The sequence below is a fragment of the Schistocerca americana genome, chromosome 3 (genome assembly GCF_021461395.2).
Source record: "Schistocerca americana isolate TAMUIC-IGC-003095 chromosome 3, iqSchAmer2.1, whole genome shotgun sequence".
Lineage (NCBI taxonomy): Eukaryota > Metazoa > Arthropoda > Insecta > Orthoptera > Acrididae > Schistocerca > Schistocerca americana.
In genome coordinates, this window is record NC_060121.1 from 535,240,686 (window position 1) to 535,261,592 (window position 20,907).

The following is a 20,907-nucleotide window of genomic DNA, read 5'->3' on the forward strand; positions in this document are numbered from 1 at the left end:
GTGTTCCGCATTCAATAATGTTTAAAAAACTGTGGGAAGTATCCTGGCACGGGGTTTGTCAATCAGGGAAACGTCTCTGGTAACCTGTCACAGCCTCACAGCACTGCTATTACAGTACCTGTGCGTAAACATCAGGTCTGTGGCATGTTGGTATTCTCAGACACAATGGACTTGCTTAATTAAAGAACACTGAAGCATGACTTCCACATGGCCTCACGACTTCTCACTAATCCAACCCACGCTTCCATACTGGGTACACCTGTAGCTGTTGTCACAGTGCTGCCATCTGTTGGAGAACCCCCACAACCCTGTCCCACCATTACTCTGTCCACCACAGTACCTACATGGCATTTCAATAAGTAATATTCACTCATGTCTTCAGTTCTGTAATTATAAAAAATTGGGCATATGTTCGTAGGACTTTTTTGGTTTATTTTCACATGTAGAATCGCCTCATAAATAATGTGACATTCCTCCTGAATCACCCTGTATGTGGCTTTGTAATTTTCAGTTTATAGTTAAGGGGGTAAAAGTATTTATTCCATCTTCAAGTTTGTACACAGTATCACAGGAGATATTTAACCAGATTTTCATATGGTTGTTTGCTTCATAAATAACTGGACTTCATATTTATTAGGCTGTTTTTGCATATTATAAGTAGAGATATTCACATTCCAACTACTTCGGTAAACTGTTGTGTCTTCTCCCTTGTCTGTAAGTTAAGGAAAGCATACATTTCTCACTCAGTCTGAAGAAAAGAAATTCCTTGATATTTGTGCAGTTTCTTACGGTCTGTTTCACATAAAAATGCACGTTTGCTGTTAGAACTCTGTATAAGAGAAACGCAAAATACATTGTGACAGAAAAGAAATAATGTCTTTAAAACATAATAAAAGAAAAGTAAAAATTATTTTATTGCAAAACAGTGAAATATCAAACAATGGTAAATGAAGGATGGAAACATGGTATGAAAAGGATAGATTGCTGTGCACTGCATAGAGGAGGCATTGAGTGGCACATAGATGCATTGAATAAAGACTACCAGACATTAGTTATCGGACCAAGTCCTTCGTTAGACATAGACAGAGCACTATCATCTCTGGCTGTTAAGACCCATCTGCAACTGCGCTTGAGGTGCATAATGATCTTGGCTTGGGTGGATAGTGGGGGTTTACAGAGGAGAATTGGGCGTAGAAAAAGGGGGTTGCAGGGTAGAGGTGGTGGAATATGCTACTGCTGCTGCCCCATACATCCTCCCACTACCACCTAGTACAATTCTCATGTCTCAAGTGTCTCTTGCCATGTTTCACTTCCATACATGGCTACACTCCATACAAATACTTTCATGAATGTCTTCCTGACACTTAAATGTACACTCAATCTTAACAAATTTGTCTTCTTCAGAAACGCTTTCCTTTCCGTAGCCAGTCTACATTTTATATCCTCAACAGCTGTTGACTGCCAAACTTGTGCAGTCTTGCACATTGAACAGTACAGATGGTGTAATTTGCAATTGAAACTGAAGCCGTCTTGTGAGTCATCTGTTATTTGTAGCCTCTCCCATTTACATTAAGACACTTACAGCAACATCTACTGGTAAAATTTTCATTAGTTTTTTTTCTTCGGCATTTCCCCTTTTGTCAGTAATATGCCATTCAAATTTGATGTCATTCTGAGCAGTGATCCTCTTTCTACTGTGTTGTGAAACAGGAACTTTAGCTATAGATGCAGCTGTAAAGAAAGCAAGAGCAGTGAAAGTAAACAAGCTGTTAAATGCTAAATAACTTGAAGAATATTTATGCCATATATTCTAAATTATATACTGGTGCGAAGCGTGAATGATAAACTTGCAAAGATCATAGCATTGTTACTACTACTACTACTACTACTACTACTACTACTACTTTCAGTGTAACAGAGTTACCCATGTCCGTAGCGGCTTGTGTCACACATCTAAAAGTTAGCTAATATATTTCCTGCTTATAAGTGTCAACTGCTCCACAAATCTTGCTCAGTGAATCGAAAAATGTTCAGTTTACATTTAAGAGGAACTGACTCAAGAAATATGTGTTATGCTACAAACATAGTATTCCGAAGTGAAGAAAATATTCAAAACCATTTAAGTCCTATTGGTTTGCAAAACCATTAGCTACAGAAGTCAAGCAACTTCATCCAAAGGCCTGTGATGAGCTTTTGCTAATCTGTACCACTGAATAAACACACAAGTATGCCCAAAAGAGAGTGGACATTGGTGGTAGCATGTACCCTTCCCAAAGCATAATGAACTAGGCAGAAAGAAAGAGAGAGAGAGAGAGAGAATACCATTCTTCAAGTTGGCTAACTTAGAGCCAGTCACAATATCAGTATATACACATCATAGGGTAACCATTTGTTCCTGTATGTGCACTCAAGAATCTTTAGACAAAGAGGCTTTTGATGAAATAATCACAGAGCCCCACAGTCATTACTTTTGTATGGAGCTTGTAATGTGTGTGTTATATTTTGGCAGTCAACAACAAGTTGCCTCAGGGTTTGAACTGTCGAGAGCCCTCTTGTTATTACCACAAAAGGAAAGAAGAAAAGAATGTAATGTCCCACAGATGACAAGCACAATTTTGGGTTTGAAAAAGATGGGGGAGGAAATCGATCATGTCCTTAACAGCCAACATGTGAAAACAGTTTTGGGTGGAGATATGACCCCGTTCCTCTTGAATGGAGCCCAGTGTCTTACCTGCTGCACTGCCTCATTCAGTGTCATTACTGCATACTTATTTACTGAACACATTATACTCTCCTAAGGAGTCATTCAGTATTGACAAACTCATAATATCCTCACCAGCCCTTGCATACATTGCACTGCTGTATTTATTACTATTATTACAACTTCAGTCTTTCAGAACCTAAAATAACTAAAATAACCACGAGTTTCAGAAAAGAGAGGGAGAGAAGGGGGTCTGGAGGGGGCGGGGGGAGGGATGAGGCACAATTGTATCCATCTTGTCAGTTCTTACAAATGTCATTGAAACAGTGCTATTACGAAGATCAGTCAAAAAGTAATACCTTCTCTCTCTCTCTCTCTCTCTCTCTCTCTCCCTCTCTCTCCCTCTCCCTCTCCCTCTCCCTCTCCCTCTCCCTCTCCCTCTCCCTCTCCCTCTCCCTCTCCCTCTCCCTCTCCCTCTCCCTCCCTCCCTCTTCCCCCCACCCCCCCCCTGCCTCTCTCTCTTTCTCTCTCTCTCTCTCTCTCTCTCTCTCTCTCTCTCTCTCTCTATCTTTCATGAACTATACAAGTTGAAAACCGTAACACTGATGATTAATTTATGACTTTTCAGTATAATCTCCGTCCATTTCCACAATTTTGGTCCATATTTTAATAAGGGGATGTATCCTAGTGTGGTAAAACACATGGTTCAGCTTCCAAACCCATTAACACATGGACATTTTCATGGCGTCCTCATCTTCAAAGTCAGTCCCACAATGCCCTTCTTTTAGTGGCCTGAACAGATGGAAGTCTGATGGTCTAGGTCAAGACTGTGTGGAGGATGATGCAAGACTTCCCATCCAATTTTGACACTCTATTATTTTGGTTAATGTTCTTATTACCCAAGTTGCACAAACCTTTGAGTAAACAAGTTGTTAAATAATCATCATCACACTGCCTTTTGCTAAGGAAGGTAATGTGACACAGATCATCTTCAGTCATCTGGTGCTCACTATGAGTGATGTCGTCAACTCGCTGGATGTTGTGTGGAGTCACAGCAGTCACTGGCCTGCTGCTGTGCTTCGTCAGTGAGCAGTGTTTGCCTTTCACTTTCATTAGAGCAATGAACCAATTGTTTAACAGTGCTGATACCCATGGTTGCATCACCACACTCATTTTTCTGTCTTTCATGAAAGCAAATGGGTGTTTCACCTTCTGCATTCAAGAATTCCGTCACAGAACGCTGTCTAATACAGATATTGAAGTTGGCCATTTTGCAAGTGACTGTGATACTGGCATCTGTTGAAGTAGAACGTTACTACTGCAGTGGATTGGAGAAGAAGCTTTGTGGAATAATATCATATTCAAATTTTTCACTCACATACAATCAGTGCCATACAGCAGTCTCTTATACTGGCATAGAGCAAATGGAGCATTAGCCAGTGCTAGATTTTTTGACTCTTCATCCGAGGGACTCTGCAGGTAAGATCTCCAAGGTCAGCCTTAAAGAAACACTCACTGCTGGGGTGTTTGCTAGTAGTTTCTTGTTGCATGTTCAACACAAATAAGGGCACTGACTGTCACATCTCCCTTTTTTGCTCTTTAACGCCCTGAAACTTATTTGAAGTCCTTAATATTTTATGCAATTAGAAAATGTGCAGGAATAATGTTGGTTCATACAATTTACTTAATACTGGAAACATGAGTGTCAAAGGACTTAATGAGCTCCAGGTCCTTCCACATAGATATTGTAGGCATAGTGCAATGTGATGTTTACGGTTCTTAAATTGCAGGTCTTCTTTGGCATTAGCCTCTACAGTGCTGTTTCTTACTTCGTCTGCCACCTGAATCATAGAAATCAGGCATACAGAGCATGTGCTTGCCCCATTGCCAGATTACGTCTAACTTGCGCATCCTTTTTCCCAGTATTGTGTGCTTAGAAAGAGAAAAATTGGAATATAAATTCTGAGGGACAAGAACCACATGCTGTACATATAAGAGACCTCTCCCAGTCTTGATCTTGTCATCTTTCAGGAAAGAACCTTCTGTTTTTAAAGCTTGAATTTTAACATTTGTAATTCATTGTCTTTCTTTGGCCATACAATAGCTAACTTTCTCACAAGTATAATTTGCTTGCAGATTTAGGAGCAAAAATTTTACACCATATAACTGTTTGATGTTAGTTTCCCTTTCTTTGTAAATAAAAGTGCTGTTTTAAGTGTTCTTGTGTATGTAATAATTGGCTGACACACAGATCTTGATACATCATGCAAATTAATGTCAATAATATTTGCAGTTAAACACGAGTAGTTGAAGTACTATTCAGAGTTTGCTTCTTTGTCTTATGTTTTTCCTCATGTTTACAGGGGCAGTGGTACAGGGTTGAGAGATGACCTAATGCTGTCAATCTCTACATCATACCCGCAGCCCACAACTCAACCAGGTCCATTAGTTATCCAAGCAGGAGGTACCTCTTTGCCTTTTTTAAAAAAAATAAAATATGAAGATTATGTAAAGTAAAGTAATGTGTAACAGCTTTTGTAAATTTCGTATGATTTGATGCATATTGTGGCCTGGTAAAATATGTCACTGGTAGGATTTACTACCAAATATGGGTGATTAGTAAGTCTCAAAATCAATAAAATAAAAATTGAGCAGAATCTGAAATTCAAAATTTGATTGCTGATAAACTTTTCCTCCAAGCATTTCTCTATACAGCTTGTATTTGTTCACCTCATCATTTGTTAGAGAGCAGACAAGTTAATTTCTAAATTACCCCATATATTTGTATGATCTGAGGTTCGTTTTATTGTTGAAAGCAAATGGGTTGTCCACAGCTGGGTTGCTGGGCCTTCGTAGCCTCACCAGAACACCATTGGCTCACTTTTCAGGGTTCCTGTGAGGCCTTCACACCTATCGTAGTGATCTTGTTACACACACAGTCCCCACTGTATTTCACCCCTACAGGCAGCCCCCTACTTCATGCTGTTGTCTATCTCACACAATGTGGACAAAGGGCTGGACTTGTGTGAGAAGAACACTAGAATGGACTGAATGTGAATGAATACCAATTGGAAGACCATGAAGAAGATGAAGAGACCAGGTGAAGGAAGGTCTGAATTGAAGGCAGTTGAAATGGGAGGAAATTTTTGTACCACACTCATCTTTGTTTGATTTATGGTTTATGCAAAGGCACTGGAGCTGGGAGGTGGGGGTACCATACATTGATCTCTCTCTTTGGTCTAACCCTACACAAGGATGTAGTGGCCTCATTGATAAGCCCTTTGATGACCTGTCTTCACAAAGCTCTATATTGGGCATGGTGACTTGCTTGGTGCAAGCACATCCCAATTAAACTATTAATCTCATCTATTCACTGCAATGGTACGCATCCTCTAGGTCTTCAGCAATTGACTTTTACCATCTGTGAGTGTTTCTTTCAATTTCCTCTTGCTTTTTGGCAATGTGACCAAATCATTTCAACTAATTTTGATTGACAAGAGTTGACAGTCTTGTTCTGATGCTGAGATGCCTCAGGATTGATTCATTAGTTTACTGTGTGTCCATGGTATTCAAAGTAATCTCCTATAGTGTCACATTTCCAAATAATTAATCCTGTGATGGTCTGCCATCTTCATTGTCTTAAGTTTCTGCTGCAATATGTTACCAGTACACAAACCACAAATATCTCTTCAGCAGTCAAAACGTCGTGCATCATAGCAGTTATACTGACTTTTTTTTATTTAGTCTTTCTTCAGTTATACCCTTGTCTTCACTTTTATGAGATAACTGTCTGGTGAAGAACATGGAATTAGCATGAGCTTGTACTGGTCTAAATAGTCTGCAATGCTGCACAACAGAATTCCTATGATGATCAGGAAAGCATGTTGTTAGCATCTATAACAGTAACATTTTCGTTGTGGAGTACTATACTTCCACAGTATTTTAATAGCAGTCTTGATCATAGTTTATGCAATAGCTTTGAGGAATACAAATGGATAATTTTGCCATTGTGACAGAGTTATTTGTACTCTACGTAGTCATATTCCTTATAACACTTTCATGCCAACTATCTTCTTGCCTGACCATCCGTTACAGAAATGATCTCATCCCTTGATTGTGGCTTGTAAGTGTAGAAAAATAGAAACATCTTGTTCTGGGTGTGGATTTTGTAGATGATGTGACATTATTTTGAATTTGAACTTTTGTTTTTGTATGTTTAGTGAGTAGTTCAATGTGCTGCTGCTTTGTTTGCTAACAGCAATACATATTTTTGAAACGTCCCATACCTTTTTTGCTCCTGTGCCACACAAAAATTCTGTATCCTCGAATCATTTTGAAGAAAGAAATCAGCAGTTGTCTGGATACATACCTGAGATTAAAGTTTGTTATTTTAAGAAGTAATATATTATGTATCCAGCACAATTTATTATATTAATTATATTTTAAGAAAAACTGTTGGTTCTTTTTATTTTGACGAGTTTCCTTGAAGTTAAGTCAGTACTTGAAATTGTATGTTGTGAGGCAATCAGTTTCTTTTGTATTGCATTCAGATTCTCTGAAATTTCAGTTGGTGCTTAATGATAATGCCTATTGGCTTCAGTAACCAAATACAGCAATAAGCATTACCAATAATTTTCTTCCACCTTCCAGTCTTGTCTTCTGTGTTGCTATGTTTTTATTATAATCTTTAATTTTGCAGTATCTATTGACTTTAGTGTCCGCCACTCGTGGTCTCGCGGTAGCGTTTTCACTTCCGGAGCACAGGGTCCCAGGTTCAATTCCCGGCGGGGTCAAGGATTTTCACCTGCCCCGAAATGACTAGGTGTTGTTGTGTCATCTCCATCATCATCATTCGTCCCCATCACTGTTGGAGGAAGGCAATGGAAAACTACCTCCATTAGGACCTTACCTAGTACAGCGGTGCAGGTCTCCCGAATCGTTCCCCTACACTCTGTTAAGAAGCATGGGACTTCATTTCCATTTTCATTGACTTTAGTAAGCAACTACGTAGTCACTACTCACTTACATGGGAATTTAAAACAATGGAACGCCTAGGATGGATTATCAACAATATTAATAGAAGGATAAATTGCTGTTCACCATATAGAGGAGATGTTGAGTTACAGACAAGCAGAATGAAAAGAGCGCTATACATTTAAGCTTTTGGACAAAAGATCTTCTTCTGAAGTAGAAGTCACATACACATTTACACAAGCTGAACTCACACACGTCACTAGTGTGGTTGCTGTGCCGGACCACAGACTGTAACTGTGCCTGATGGGAGAAGCAATCTGGTGTGTGTGTTGGGGGTAAGGAGGAGTACTACTTGTGGTAGCATGCAGGGACAGGGTAGGGCTGCAAGTGGCTGCAGTAACGAGGTTCGGGGGTGGGGGTGTGTGAAGGAGAGACATAGGAGTGGAAAAAAGACTGGTAATGGGAATATAGGATATACTGCAGGGACAGCTCCAATGTGCGCAGTTCAGAAAAGCTGGTGTTCATAAGAAAGCTTCAGATGGCACATACTGTGAAGCAGTCATTGAATTGAAGCACATTGTGTTGGGCATTGTGTTAAGCATTTGGGTGGTCCAGCTGTCTCTTGGCTACAGGTTGTGGCTAGCCATTCATGCAAACAGACAGCTTGTCGTGATGCCCATATAGAGAGCAGTACATTGGTAACCTATTTTTGATGGGTAGGAGAGGCCTGTGACTGGACTAGAGTAGGTGGTGATGGGAGGATGTTTGGGGCAGGTCTTGTATCCTATTACAGGCTTATGAGCCAAGAGGCAAGTGTTGGGAGCAGGGGTGGAGAGAGGTCGACAAGGATACGGCATAGGTTCATTGGATGGTGTAGAACCATTGTGGGAGAGGTGGGAAAGATAGTGGGTACTAAATTCCTCAATGCGTGACACAATGAGAGATAGTCAAAACCCTGGTGGAGAATGTGATACAGTTGCTGAAGTCCTTATGGTACTCAGTCGTGAGGGGAGTGCTCCTTTGTGGCTAGATTGTGGGTACCGTATTTTACAGACTGTAAGATCTGGGTACCGTATTTTACAGACTGTAAGACCAACCTTAATTTTTAAGCAGTTTTTTAAAAAAGGATGTGTACCAATTTTAGCATTAGATTACAAATCTAGGCTGAAAAAAATCTTAGTTTATAAAACTGAACTGACATTTAAAATACCTGAAAATCATCATCTGAACTTTCTTCTTCTTCCTCTTCCTCTTTGTCGGCGTCATTATCCCCTTTATATATAGGATGGTCTTCACTGCCATCGAGAGTGTTACTTATGATGGACTTCTTGAAAGATTTAACAATATGTCTGCTCACACTCTAGACCACAACTGTTGTATCCACTGATGCACTTATTTGATTGTAGTTTGTTTTAAATCTCCCTTCGGTGTGAATCCATGTTGGGTTTCATTCATCATCGATTTGTTCTATTCCTCTCTCATTTACTCTTTAAATGGTTTATTTATCGAGGCATCAAGAGGTTGCAATTGTGAAGTAAGTCCTCCCAGAATAACAGCAAGCTCTTTATTTCCATACCTCAATTTCTCTTTCACAGAATTTTTCAGTGTCTACTAAACACATCTAGCACAACAAGAGAACTCTTCATCAGTAAAGCACTTTTCCTTCTCTCCTACACTCTGTTAGTCCATAATTTCATACCAACCTCATCCATCCAACCCTTTTATTACATGAGCAACACCACCTGGTGGTATTTCAGAAGGTTTTTGAATTTTTTTGTACTTGAAAATGATCACTGGATGAAGTTGAGTGCCATCAGCACAACATGAAAGGACAAAAGTATACTGCATTTTATCATGTCCACATGTTTTAGCAACTTTCATGTCAGAGGGGTTTTGTCCATATTCGCTATTTGTCTCAGTTCCACACTGGTTTTCTTTTGGTGTTGAATAATAAAGCGATGGAAAGATAATATTTTCTTTTCATACAGCTATTTTGGTTTTGATTTGCATCATCATGACATCATAAACTTGTTGCACCAATCAACTCCGCCTAAAAGTCTGTTAAGTTCCACTGTAGTGCTAGCCTACAAATGTGTATTTGAATCATTTTTGTCGTAATTCAAGAGCCATTCTGGCAGTGTCCTTGAATCTGTTTCAATACATCATCATCTAGTTTTGGCCATTTTGCATTCTGTCTTCTATTTGCACATTTAGTGTTCCCCATTTTTTTCAGTTCTTCTTTACTACCCTGCAAATCGCAAATGGCTTTTTCTATTGGTGGAGGGCCGAAATGCTGCTCAGCTGCTCTGTTTCCAAATTGTTCTGCATTTGCTATTACTTTCAATTTATAACCCGCATCATATGAATCCCTTTGATTTTTTTCCATTATGAAACTAGTTAGTATCAAAAATATTGTACTTTTACTGATAACACACACACACACACACACACACACACACACACACACACACACACACACAACATATACCATGGACCTTGCCGTTGGTGGGGACACTTGTGTGCCTCACCAATACATGTAGCCCTACCGTAGGTGCCACCACAACGGAGGGGTGCGTGATCAGAGATCACACAAACATGTGGTTTCCAAAGAGGGGCAGCAGCCTTTTCAGTGGTTGCAGCGGCAGTTCAATAAAATATTCTGGAGGTGAAGTAGTCCCCCATTCGGATCTCTGGGCAGGGACTACTCAGGAGGACGTCATCAGGAGAAACAAAACTGGCGTTCTACGGACTGGAGCGTGGAACGTCAGATCCCTTAATCAGGCAGGTAGGTTAGAAAATTTAAAAAGAGAAATGGAAGCTGTGTATAATGGGAATTAGTGAAGTCTGGTGGCGGGAGGAACAGGACTGCTCGTCAGGTGAATACAGGACTACAAATACAAAATCAAATATGGGTAATGCAGGAGTAGGTTTAATAATAAATAAATTAAAAAAATAGGAATGCGGATAAGCTACTATGAGCAGCATAGTGAACGCTTTATTGTAGCCAAGATACACACAAAGCCCACGCCTACCACAGTAGTACAAGTTTGTTTGCAAACTAGTTCCGCAGATGATGAAGAGATTGAAGAAATGTATGATGCGGTAAAGGAAATTATTCAGCTAGTTAAGGCAGACGAAAATTTAATAGTCTTTGGGGACTGGAATTCGATAGTAGGAAAAGGAAGAGAAGGAAAAGTAGTAGGTGAATATGAACTGGAGTTAAGGAATGAAGAGGGAGCCACCTGGTAGGATTTTGCACAGAGCACAACTTAATCATAGCTAACACTTGGTTTACAATTGTGAAAGAAGGTTGTATATGTGGAAGAGGCCTGGAGACACTCAAAGGTTTTGGATAAATTATATAATGGTAAGACAGAGATTTAGGAACCAGGTTCTAAATTGCAAGACATTTCCAGGGGCAGATATGAACTCTGACCACAATCTATTGGTTATGAACTGTAGATTAAAACTGAAGAAACTGCAAAAAGGTGGGAATTTAAGGAGACGGGACCTGGATACACTGAAAGAACCAGAGGTTGTAGAGAGTTTCAGAAAGAATATTAGGAACGATTCACAAGAACAGGGCAAAGAAATACAATAGAAGAAGAATGGGTAGCTTAGAGAGATGAAGAAGTGAAGGCAGCAGAGGATCAAGTAGGTAAAAAGATGAGGGCTAGTAGAAATCCTTGGGTAACAGAAGAGATATTGAATTTGATTGATGAAAGGAGAAAATGTAAAAATGCATTAAGTGAAGCAGGTGAAAAGGAATACAAACGTCTAAAAAGTGTGATCAAAAGGAAGTGCAAAATGGCTAAGCAGGGGTGGCTAGAGGACAAATGTAAGAATGTAGAGGCATATATCACTAGGGGAAAGATAGAACTGCCTAGAGGAAAATTAGAGAGACCCTTGGAGAAAAGAGAACCACCTGTATGAATATCAAGAGTGCAGATGGAAAACTAGTCCTAAGCAATGAATGGAATGCAGAAAGATGGAAGGCATATATAGAGGGTCTATACAGGGGCAATGTAATTGAGGGCAATATTTTGGAAATGGAAGAGGAAGTTTTATAGAGCACCGAAAGAAGTTAGTCAAAACAAGGCCCTGGGAGCAGGCAACATTCCATTAGAACTACTGATAGCCTTGGGTGAACCAGCCATGACAAACTCTTCCATTTGGTGAGCAAGATGTATGAGACAGATGTAATACCCTCAGACTTCAAGAAGAATATAATAATTCCAATCGCAAAGAAAGCAGGTTTTGACAGATGTGAAAATTATCGAGCTATCAGTTTAATAAGTCATGGTTGCAAAATACTGACATTAATTCTTTTCAGACAAATGGAAATACTGGTAGAAGCCAGCTTGGGGAAGATCAGTTTGGATTCCAGAGAAATGTTGGAACACACGAGGCAATACTGACCTTACGACTTATCTTATAAGATAGATTAAGGAAAGATAAACCTATGTTTACAGCATTCGTAGAGGTGGAGAAAGCTTTTGAAATGTTAACTGGAATACTCTCTTTCATATTCTGGAGGTGGCAGTGGTAAAATACAGGGAGCAAAAGGCTATTTACAATTTGTATAGAAACCAAATGACAGTTATAAGAGTCAAGGGCCATGATAGGAAAGCAGCGATTGGAGAGGGAGTGAGACAGGGTTGTAGCTTATCCTCCACATTATTCAAACTGTATACTGAGCAGTAAAGGAAACTAAAGAAAAAGTTGGAGTAAGAATTAAAATCCATGGAGAAGAAATAAAAACTTTGAGGTTTGTCAACAATATTGTAATTCTGTCAGAGACAGTAAAGGTCCTGGAAGAGTATTTGAACGGAATGAACAGTGTTTTGAAAGGAGGATGTAAGATTAACTTCAACAAAAGCAAAATGAGGATAATGCAATGTAGTCGAATTAAATTAGGTGATGCTGAGGGAATTAGATTAGGAAATGAGACACTTAAAATAGTAGATGAGTTTTTCAATCTGGGAAGCAAAATAAATGATGATGGTTGAAGTAGAGAGGATATAAAATATCGACAGGGCTATGATAAGGAAAGTGTTTTTGAAGAAGAGAAATTTGTTAACATCGAGTGTAGATTTAAGTGTCAGGAAGTCATTTCTGAAAGTATCTGTAGGGAGTGTAGCTATTTATGGAAGTGAAACATGGACGATAAATAGTTTAGACAAGAAGAGAATAGAAGCTTTCGAAATGTGGTGCTACAGAAGAATGCTGAAGATTAGATGGGTAGATCATGTAACTAATGAGGAGGTACTGAATACAATTGGGGAGAAGAGGAATTTGTAGCACAACTTGACTAGAAGTGGTGATCGGTTAGTAGAACACATTCTGAGGCACCATGAGATCATCAGTGTAGTATTGGACGGAACCGTGAAGTTAAAAATTATAGAAGGAGACCAAGAGATGAATATTCTAAGCAGTTTTAGGAGAATGTAGGTTGTAGTAGTTACTTAGAGATAAAGAGGCTTGCACAGGAGAGAGTGGCATGGAGAGCTGCATCAAACCAGTCTCTGGACTGAAGACCACAACAACCGATAACACAAATCAGTTTCAGTTCAAGTTCACTGGCACCGTAGACTGCAATGGCGCATCATAGGCTAGACAGTCTTCTGGGTTTGTGATGGTGATTCGGGTGGGAGACACTGTTAGCAAGCTTGTTAATCCCCACAACTCGTGTTCGTTGCATCGATCTACCTGCCAGTTAAATCCAGTGTTGCCTGATAGAGGTAACTATTTGCTCAAAAGTATCCGGACACCTGGCTTAAAATGACTTACAAGTTCGTGGCGTACTCCATCGGTAATGCTGGAATTCAATATGGTGTTGGCCCGCCCTTGATGACAGCTTCCATTCTCGCAGGCATACATTCAATCAGGTGCTGGAGGTTTCATGGGGAATGGCAGCCCATTCTTCATGGAGTGCTGCACGGAGGAGGAGGTATCGACGTCGGTCGGTGAGGCCTGGCACAAAGTTGACATTCCAAAGCATCCAAAAGGTGTTCTATAGGATGCAGGTCAGGATTCTGTTCAGGCCAGTCCATTACATTGATGTTATTGTCGTATAACCGCTCCTCCACAGGCTGTGCATTATGAGCAGGTGCTCGATTGTGTTGAAAGATGCAATCGCCATCCCCGAATTGCTCTTCACCAGTGGGAAGCAAGAATGTGCTTAAAACGTCAGCGTAGGCCTGTATTGTGATGTTATGCAAAACAACAAGGGGTGCAGACCCCTTCCATGAAAAACACAACCACACCATAACACCACGCCTCCGAATTTTACTGTTGGCACTACACACACTGGCAGATGACGTTCACCGGCCATACCCACATCCTCCCATTGTATTGCCACGTTGTTTATTGTGATTCGTCACTCCACACAACAGGTTGTCCAACGTTTACACTCCTTACACCAAGCAAGGCATCATTTGGCATTTACCAGCATGATGTGTGGCTCATGAGCAGCCACTCGACCATGAAATCCAAGTTTTCTCACCTCTCGCCTAATGTCATATTACTTGCAGTGGATCGTGATGCAGTTTGGAATTCCTGTGTGATGGTCTGGATAAATGTCTGCCTATTACACATTACGACCCTCTTCAATTGTCGGCAATCTCTGTCAGTCAACAGACGAGTTCTGCCTGTACGCTTTTGTGCTGTACATGGACTTTCACATTTCCACTTCACTATCACATCAGAAACAGTGGACCTAGGGATGTTTAGGGGTCTGGAAATGTCACGTACAGACATATGACACAAGTGACAGCCAACCACCTGACTGTATTTGAAGTCCATGAGTTCCGTAGAGTGCCCCATTCTGCTCTCTCACAATGTCTGATGACTACTGATGTCACTGATATGGAGTACCTGACAGTAGGTGGCAGCACAATGCACTTAATATGAAAAACGTGTATTTTTGGGGGTGTTTGGATACTTTAGATCACATAGTGTAAGTTTCCTGTAGCATCGAATAATGTATGGCTGTTTTCAAGACTGGAGGGAATTTTAAATCACTGGATGTTTTAGTTTTAATTTCAAGTGTAAGATGCCCCTGAATTATAGTCTGTAAAATACGGTGGCAAGTGGTAGGTGACTGGAGATACGAGGCACAGGAGATCTGTTTCTGTACAAGGTTGGGAGGGTAATTTCGGTCTGTGAAGGCCTCAGTGAGACCCTTGGTACATTTTCCACTTCCCTCTCCCCCAACATCCCACTGTACCTAACAGCCCTACCCTATATCCACCATGTCCCTGGATGCGCCCTCAAGCAGCACTTCACTTCCCCCATCCCTACCCTGCTATCCCACCCCCCAACCCATCCCATGCCACCTCCTAACCCCCCCTCCCCCTCCATACCCCCATTACCCTCACCGGAATGATTCTCCCGTCAGGCGCACTTACAGTCCATAGTCCGGGCACTGCAACCAGAGACAGCAGTCATCTGTGTGTAAGTAGTCTTTTTACAAATGGCTGTGTTTTGTACTTCGGGAGAAGGTCTTTTGGCTGAGAGCTTAAATGTATAGCCATATTTTCTTTGTGCCTATTCATGACTCAACATCTCTTCTGTATGGTGAATAGCAATCTTTTTCATAATATTGTCGTTACATGATAATTTAGTTTGGTACATTACTGTGTTGTAGTGTAACTGACTCATCCGATATCAGTTGTACAATCTATGTACAACCAGAGTCTAAATGCCTAATTAAAAGATGATGTATGTTCTCCATTATAGAAAAATGAATTGGAAATGTGTCTTTATGCTTGTAGTGGTTTCTGGAGTCAGTATGTATTTATTTCAGAGTTACCATTATCTGGATACACTAGTGTAAGAAGTATTATCCTCTCCATTATGTTACTTCATTTGTAGTTCTTGATTTCCAATGAGACACTGGAATTTCATAATTCCATACACCTAGGTTAAGAAACCACCACACATTTCATTATTAAGTTTTTTTTTTAAAAAAAATTTGAGATTTTGTAAAGCTGTAATTTTTATACACTCAACCACCCAGTGCACTGTACATGTACTACTGGGCATGCTTTCTTTTATGTCATCAAATGATAATGTTCTGGTCATTATTCTGAACTGTGAATTGATGTAATCCTCTGTACTAGTCTACCTTGTTCAAGCCTCTTCATCTCTACTTAACTGCTTTAACACACATCGATTTGAACCTTCTTACTGTATTTGAGCTATTCTCTCCCTCTACAATTTTTACTCTTCTGCACTTCTGTCCATTACCAGATAGATGATTCCTTGATGCTCAGGAAGTTTCTTGTCAAACATTCCTCCCTTAAGGGAGTAGCACCATAAATTTATTTTTTCCCCAATTTGATTTTGCGCCTCCACATTTGTTACACTATTTCAAAAACTTATATTCTCCTCTTGTCCAAATTGCTTTATTTTCCATGGTTCACTTCTGTATAAGGCTACACTCCTGTCCACTATCTTCAGAAAAGACTTCCTAACACTTGAAAATTATATTCCATGTTAGCAAATTTCTCTTTTTCAGAAATGCTGTTCTTTTAATTGTCAATGTACATTTTATATCCTCTGTACTTCAGCTACCATCAGTTATTTTCTGCCCGAATTACAAAATTCATAGACTATTTTTAGTGTCTAATTCCCTAATATCATTCTGTCAGTGTCACTTTTCTTCTCAGAGATTGGCTTCTACCATTTCTAATATCTTTCCGTAAATAATTCTTGTAATTATTTCACAAACATGACTTACGTAACTGTGGTAATAATATTTACAACTGTCAGCACCAGCTTTCTGTGTAATTGGAATTATTACATTCTTCCTCAAATCTGAGGGTATTTCGCCTTTTTTTTGTACATCTTACACACCAGGTGGAATAGTTTTGTCATGGCTGCCTCTTCCAAGGATCTCAATAATTGTGAGTAAATATCATTTACCCCAGAGGCCTTGTTTCAACTTATGCCTCTCAGTGCTCTGTCAAATTCCTCTCACACGATCATATCTCCCATCTCACCTTCATCTATTTTTCTCTTCTCTTTCCATAATACTGTCAAGTTCATCTTCCTTATGTAGCCCTTCCATATACAGTGAAACCTCTTGATAACGTTCCTCCATATAATGTTTTCCTCTATGTTACGTCCGTTTTTTTCAGTCCCGACTAAAAGCCCATATAAACAATGTTAAATTTTCCTCTTTACTGTGTTTCCTCTATATTACAATTTCCTCCATGTAACACTCATATTTTTATAACCCTGGTCATTATTTACCTCTTTATAATGTTTAAGTGACTGGATGTCGACGCATCGTTTTCCGTTTTGTGGATTCACAGTTTGCACTGGCTCAGGAAGCCCACACTCAGCATGTTTCATATGTCAGCGGCAGAACCCGGTCATGTGACATGTGACACACATTCTGCTTGCCATCTTTTTGGCGTCATTTCAGTCGATGCTTTGTATTCGTAGAGTGGTGTGTGAGCTGAGCAGCAAACAGTTCATGTGTCTAGTGAGAGTGTGTCTTCGATATAATGTTTTTTTTTTAAGCTTTCATCAGTGGACATGAGTGAAAAGTGGAAGAACATTTCTCTGGAAGAGAGGGTTACCGCTATTAAAAAAAGTGGAGGCATCTCCTGGTGTGGGTCACATGGAGCTAGCGAAGCAATTTGAACTGGCCCCCTCAACACTCAACACTGTTATGAAAAACAGATCATCGATAATGGAAGGGTTTGAGAATTGTGGAAATTTGAAATGCATGCATTTGAAACCATTGACTTACGACGAAATGGAGGAAGTGTTATGAACTTGGTTTCAGAGAATCTGATGCCAAAATGTGAAGTGCTGCAAGAAAAGTGCTGCTGTTTGTGGAAAGATGTGCGGCACATCCACCAGACGTATCCTTTCTGAGAAATGTGAAAGTAATTTTCCTGCGACCCAACTGCACCAGCCATATGCAACCTTTGGACTTGGGAATAACACAAGCCCTTAAGGTTAAATATAGGACAGCCTTGTAAAAAAGGCTTGAATTTGATGGACCAAAGAAATCCGGGAAGCTAGCAGAGCTAACAACTGAAGCTGAATATTTTACAGGCAATGAATTTAATTATGCACTCATGGAGGGAAGTCAGTGCTGAAACTATTAAAAACTGTTTCACAAAAGCGGGATTCTGTCAAAATGAGATGGCAGCTCCTGTGGAAGATGTTGCAAGTGATTTGCAAGAGTTTCACGAATTAATAGGCAGTGATTTTGTCACTTTTGGGGACTTTGTGTCTGTGGATGACAACGTGGCAACCACAGGAGAGGAGCTGACTGCAGAGAGAAGCTTGGAGAATAATAGTGGTAGTGAAAGTGACAGTGACAAGGAAGATGACCCTGTTCCCTCATATACTAAGGCAGCTGAAGCCTTTGAAACATTCAGGAGATATATGATGGCCCATAGACTTGAGGACAGAACAGTAGTTCAACCTGCTCATTTGGAGCAAGAAATGATTGCCATAGAGTCTAGGAGAAATAGAAAGCAGACATGCTTGCTTGAATATTTAAAAAAATCGTAGGTATGTGGTTTTCAGATTGCATAGGTTCCTAGAGTTTTGTGCAAATTTAAGTTCCGTTTCATAATTTAATTATTAAAGTAATTTTTTTGTAACTAATTCTTTTTTAATCTGTATCATTTACTGTGTTTTTATGTAGTATGTTCAGTATATCATAAACAAAATTTGGCTCATATTCTATAATTGGGTCAACTGAAGAACGGGGTACCACCTGTCAGCTTTGGACAATGATGTCATATCTTAAGAATCTGTTATAACTTTTTACAGTACAAACTGATCATTTACTTTCACCCATTCCCCTACTAGGCCCTATGTTTTAATTACAAAACACTAATCATTTGATACATTGATCATTTGCAATGAGTATCACATTATAGTGTTGTGAAAATTTAAAATGACATCTATGGCACCATTTGTCAAAGCTGATTAGTGGTATCCCAATCTTCAGTAATGCCCTATAATTATTAATTGGAAGCCTTCCTCTTTATAGTGTTTTCCTCTATACAGTGTTCAGAATTTGTGGTCCCTTGAAAAACATTATATAGAGGTTTCACTGTATGCCTTCCATCTTCTGGCATTCCCTCTTTCGCTTCTTGTATATAGCTGCTTCTCTAAATGTGGTACCTCTCTTTCCCTGTGTCATGCATGCTTCTACAGCCTTGTATTTGTGCTCTAGCTGTTTCTGCACAGCAATTTTGCATTTTCTGTTGGTCTCATTTTTTTAGGCTCCTGTATTCCATTTCGCCTACTTCATTTGCTGCATTATTATTATTATTATTATTATTATTATTATTATTATTATTTTTCCATTTCATCAATTGAATTCAGTACCCATGAACTATACAAGAATTCCTACTGGACCTTGTCTTTTCCCCTATTTGATGCTGTGCTGTCTCACTTAATCTCCTAAAGCTACCGATTTATGACATAATATAACCTTTTCTTCTCTTTCACTCAACCATTACTTAATGCTTTGTTGTTTGAACCCTCATCAACATCTGGTTCTTTCAGTTTATCCAAGTCCCATCTCCTTAATTTCCTAGGCTTTAACAGTCCTCTCTGTTTTATGCTGCACTTCATAATCAACATATTGTCACCATGGTCCACATCTGCCCCTGAAAATGATTTTCAGTTCAAAATCTGGCTTCAAAATCTGTGTCCTACCATTACATAGTCTGTCTGAAAACTTCGGGTGTCTCCTAGTCTCTTCCATGCTTACATCATTCTTTCATGATTCTTAAAGCAAGTGCCCAGGATGATTAAATTATGCTCTGTGCAAAATTCTATGAGGTGGCTTCCCCTTTCATTCCTTTTTCCCAGTCCATTTACTCCTGCTATTTTTATCTATAATACTTTTCTTACTATTGATTTTCAGGTGCATATCACAGTTAAATATTTGTCTCCATATGCTAGACGAATAATTTCTTTTATCACTTCATACATTCTTTTAATCTGTGAGGCTAGTTGGCATATAGACTTATACTACTGTGGTGGATATTGGCTACGATAATACATTCATTAGGCTGTTGGTAATAACAGTCCAGCTAAAGCGCCAGAGATACCGGTTGTGTGTGCATGTTGTGTGCTGCTTGTGTGAATGTGTGTGTGTGTGTGTGTGTGTGTATGTGCGTGTGTTATACTTTCTTGTCTGGATTCACATTCCAGTCAGAGCTGCCAATGATAGCGCTCGTGTGCGTGTGAGGTGTGCTTACTTGTGTGAATGTATGAGTGTTTTTTTTTGCTGAAGTAGGCATTGACCAAAAGCTTTGTGTGTAATAGTCTTTTTGTTATGCTTGTCTACAATTCACATCTTTGATGTTAGTATCAGTCTGTCCTTTTTGTAATTGCTGAAATTTTAACCCGTATTCATATTTCCTTATTCATTATTAGACTAACTGGTGCATTACCCTCAAATGATTTTGTACTTATGGATGTGAACTCACCTAACCAGAGGTCCTGTTCTTCCTGCCACCACACTTTTTGTGCCCTCTTAGTATTGCTGTTTTCTTGTAGCTCCTTCCCCCCCCCCCCCCCCCCCCACCCCCCCTCCCAACCTGTATATTAGTGTTCTGGTATAATTTCCTTAAATTTGTGCATTATGTGTCTATGTAAGGCAAAACTAGTGTTTATTCCAGGTGGGAATAACAATGTTTGTCTGATGAGTCAGTCAGGGACACGACTGGCAACAACAGCAGTCTCCAGTGGCCGATCCTGTCTCAGTGGCTCAGGGAATGTGGCAGCTAGTCCACCACCTCCAGTTACATCTGCTGTCACTACCCGACGCCCTAATACAAGTGTCACTATCATTAACAATTGTCAGAACAGTGTAGCTGCTACTGCTCAGGTAAACTTTGCATTGAAATTATAAATGTCAATCTTCTTTTAACTTGTTGTCTGCTCCCCTTTCCACCCCTCTCTCCCTCTTCAACAATGAAGTCTGCAACACAAGTCATTGTTACATTTATAAATTTAAATTAATAATTAATAAATACTGAAAAAAAACCATGATGGGTAAAGTTAACCACTCACTGAATAGTAGAGGAAGTGTTGAGTTGTTCAAAGGCATATAAACTAGACTGAAAACTTTGACTCTCTCTCTCTCTCTCTCTCTCTCTCTCTCTCTCTCACACACACACACACACACACACACACACACACACACACACACACACACACACACAAATAGACAGTTGTAT

The 20,907-nt window shown here is 39.7% G+C and overlaps 1 protein-coding gene across 2 annotated transcripts in view; it reads left to right on the forward strand.

Moving 5' to 3' along the window:
- Positions 1 to 20,907, forward strand: part of LOC124607464 (protein melted) — a 272,786-nt gene that overhangs the window by 133,419 nt on the left and 118,460 nt on the right. For both annotated transcript variants that reach the window (XM_047139803.1, XM_047139804.1), the window contains 2 exons: positions 5,065 to 5,165; positions 20,347 to 20,555. In XM_047139803.1, coding sequence (XP_046995759.1) covers positions 5,065 to 5,165; positions 20,347 to 20,555 — 310 coding nt within the window. The remainder of the gene's footprint in view (positions 1 to 5,064; positions 5,166 to 20,346; positions 20,556 to 20,907) is intronic.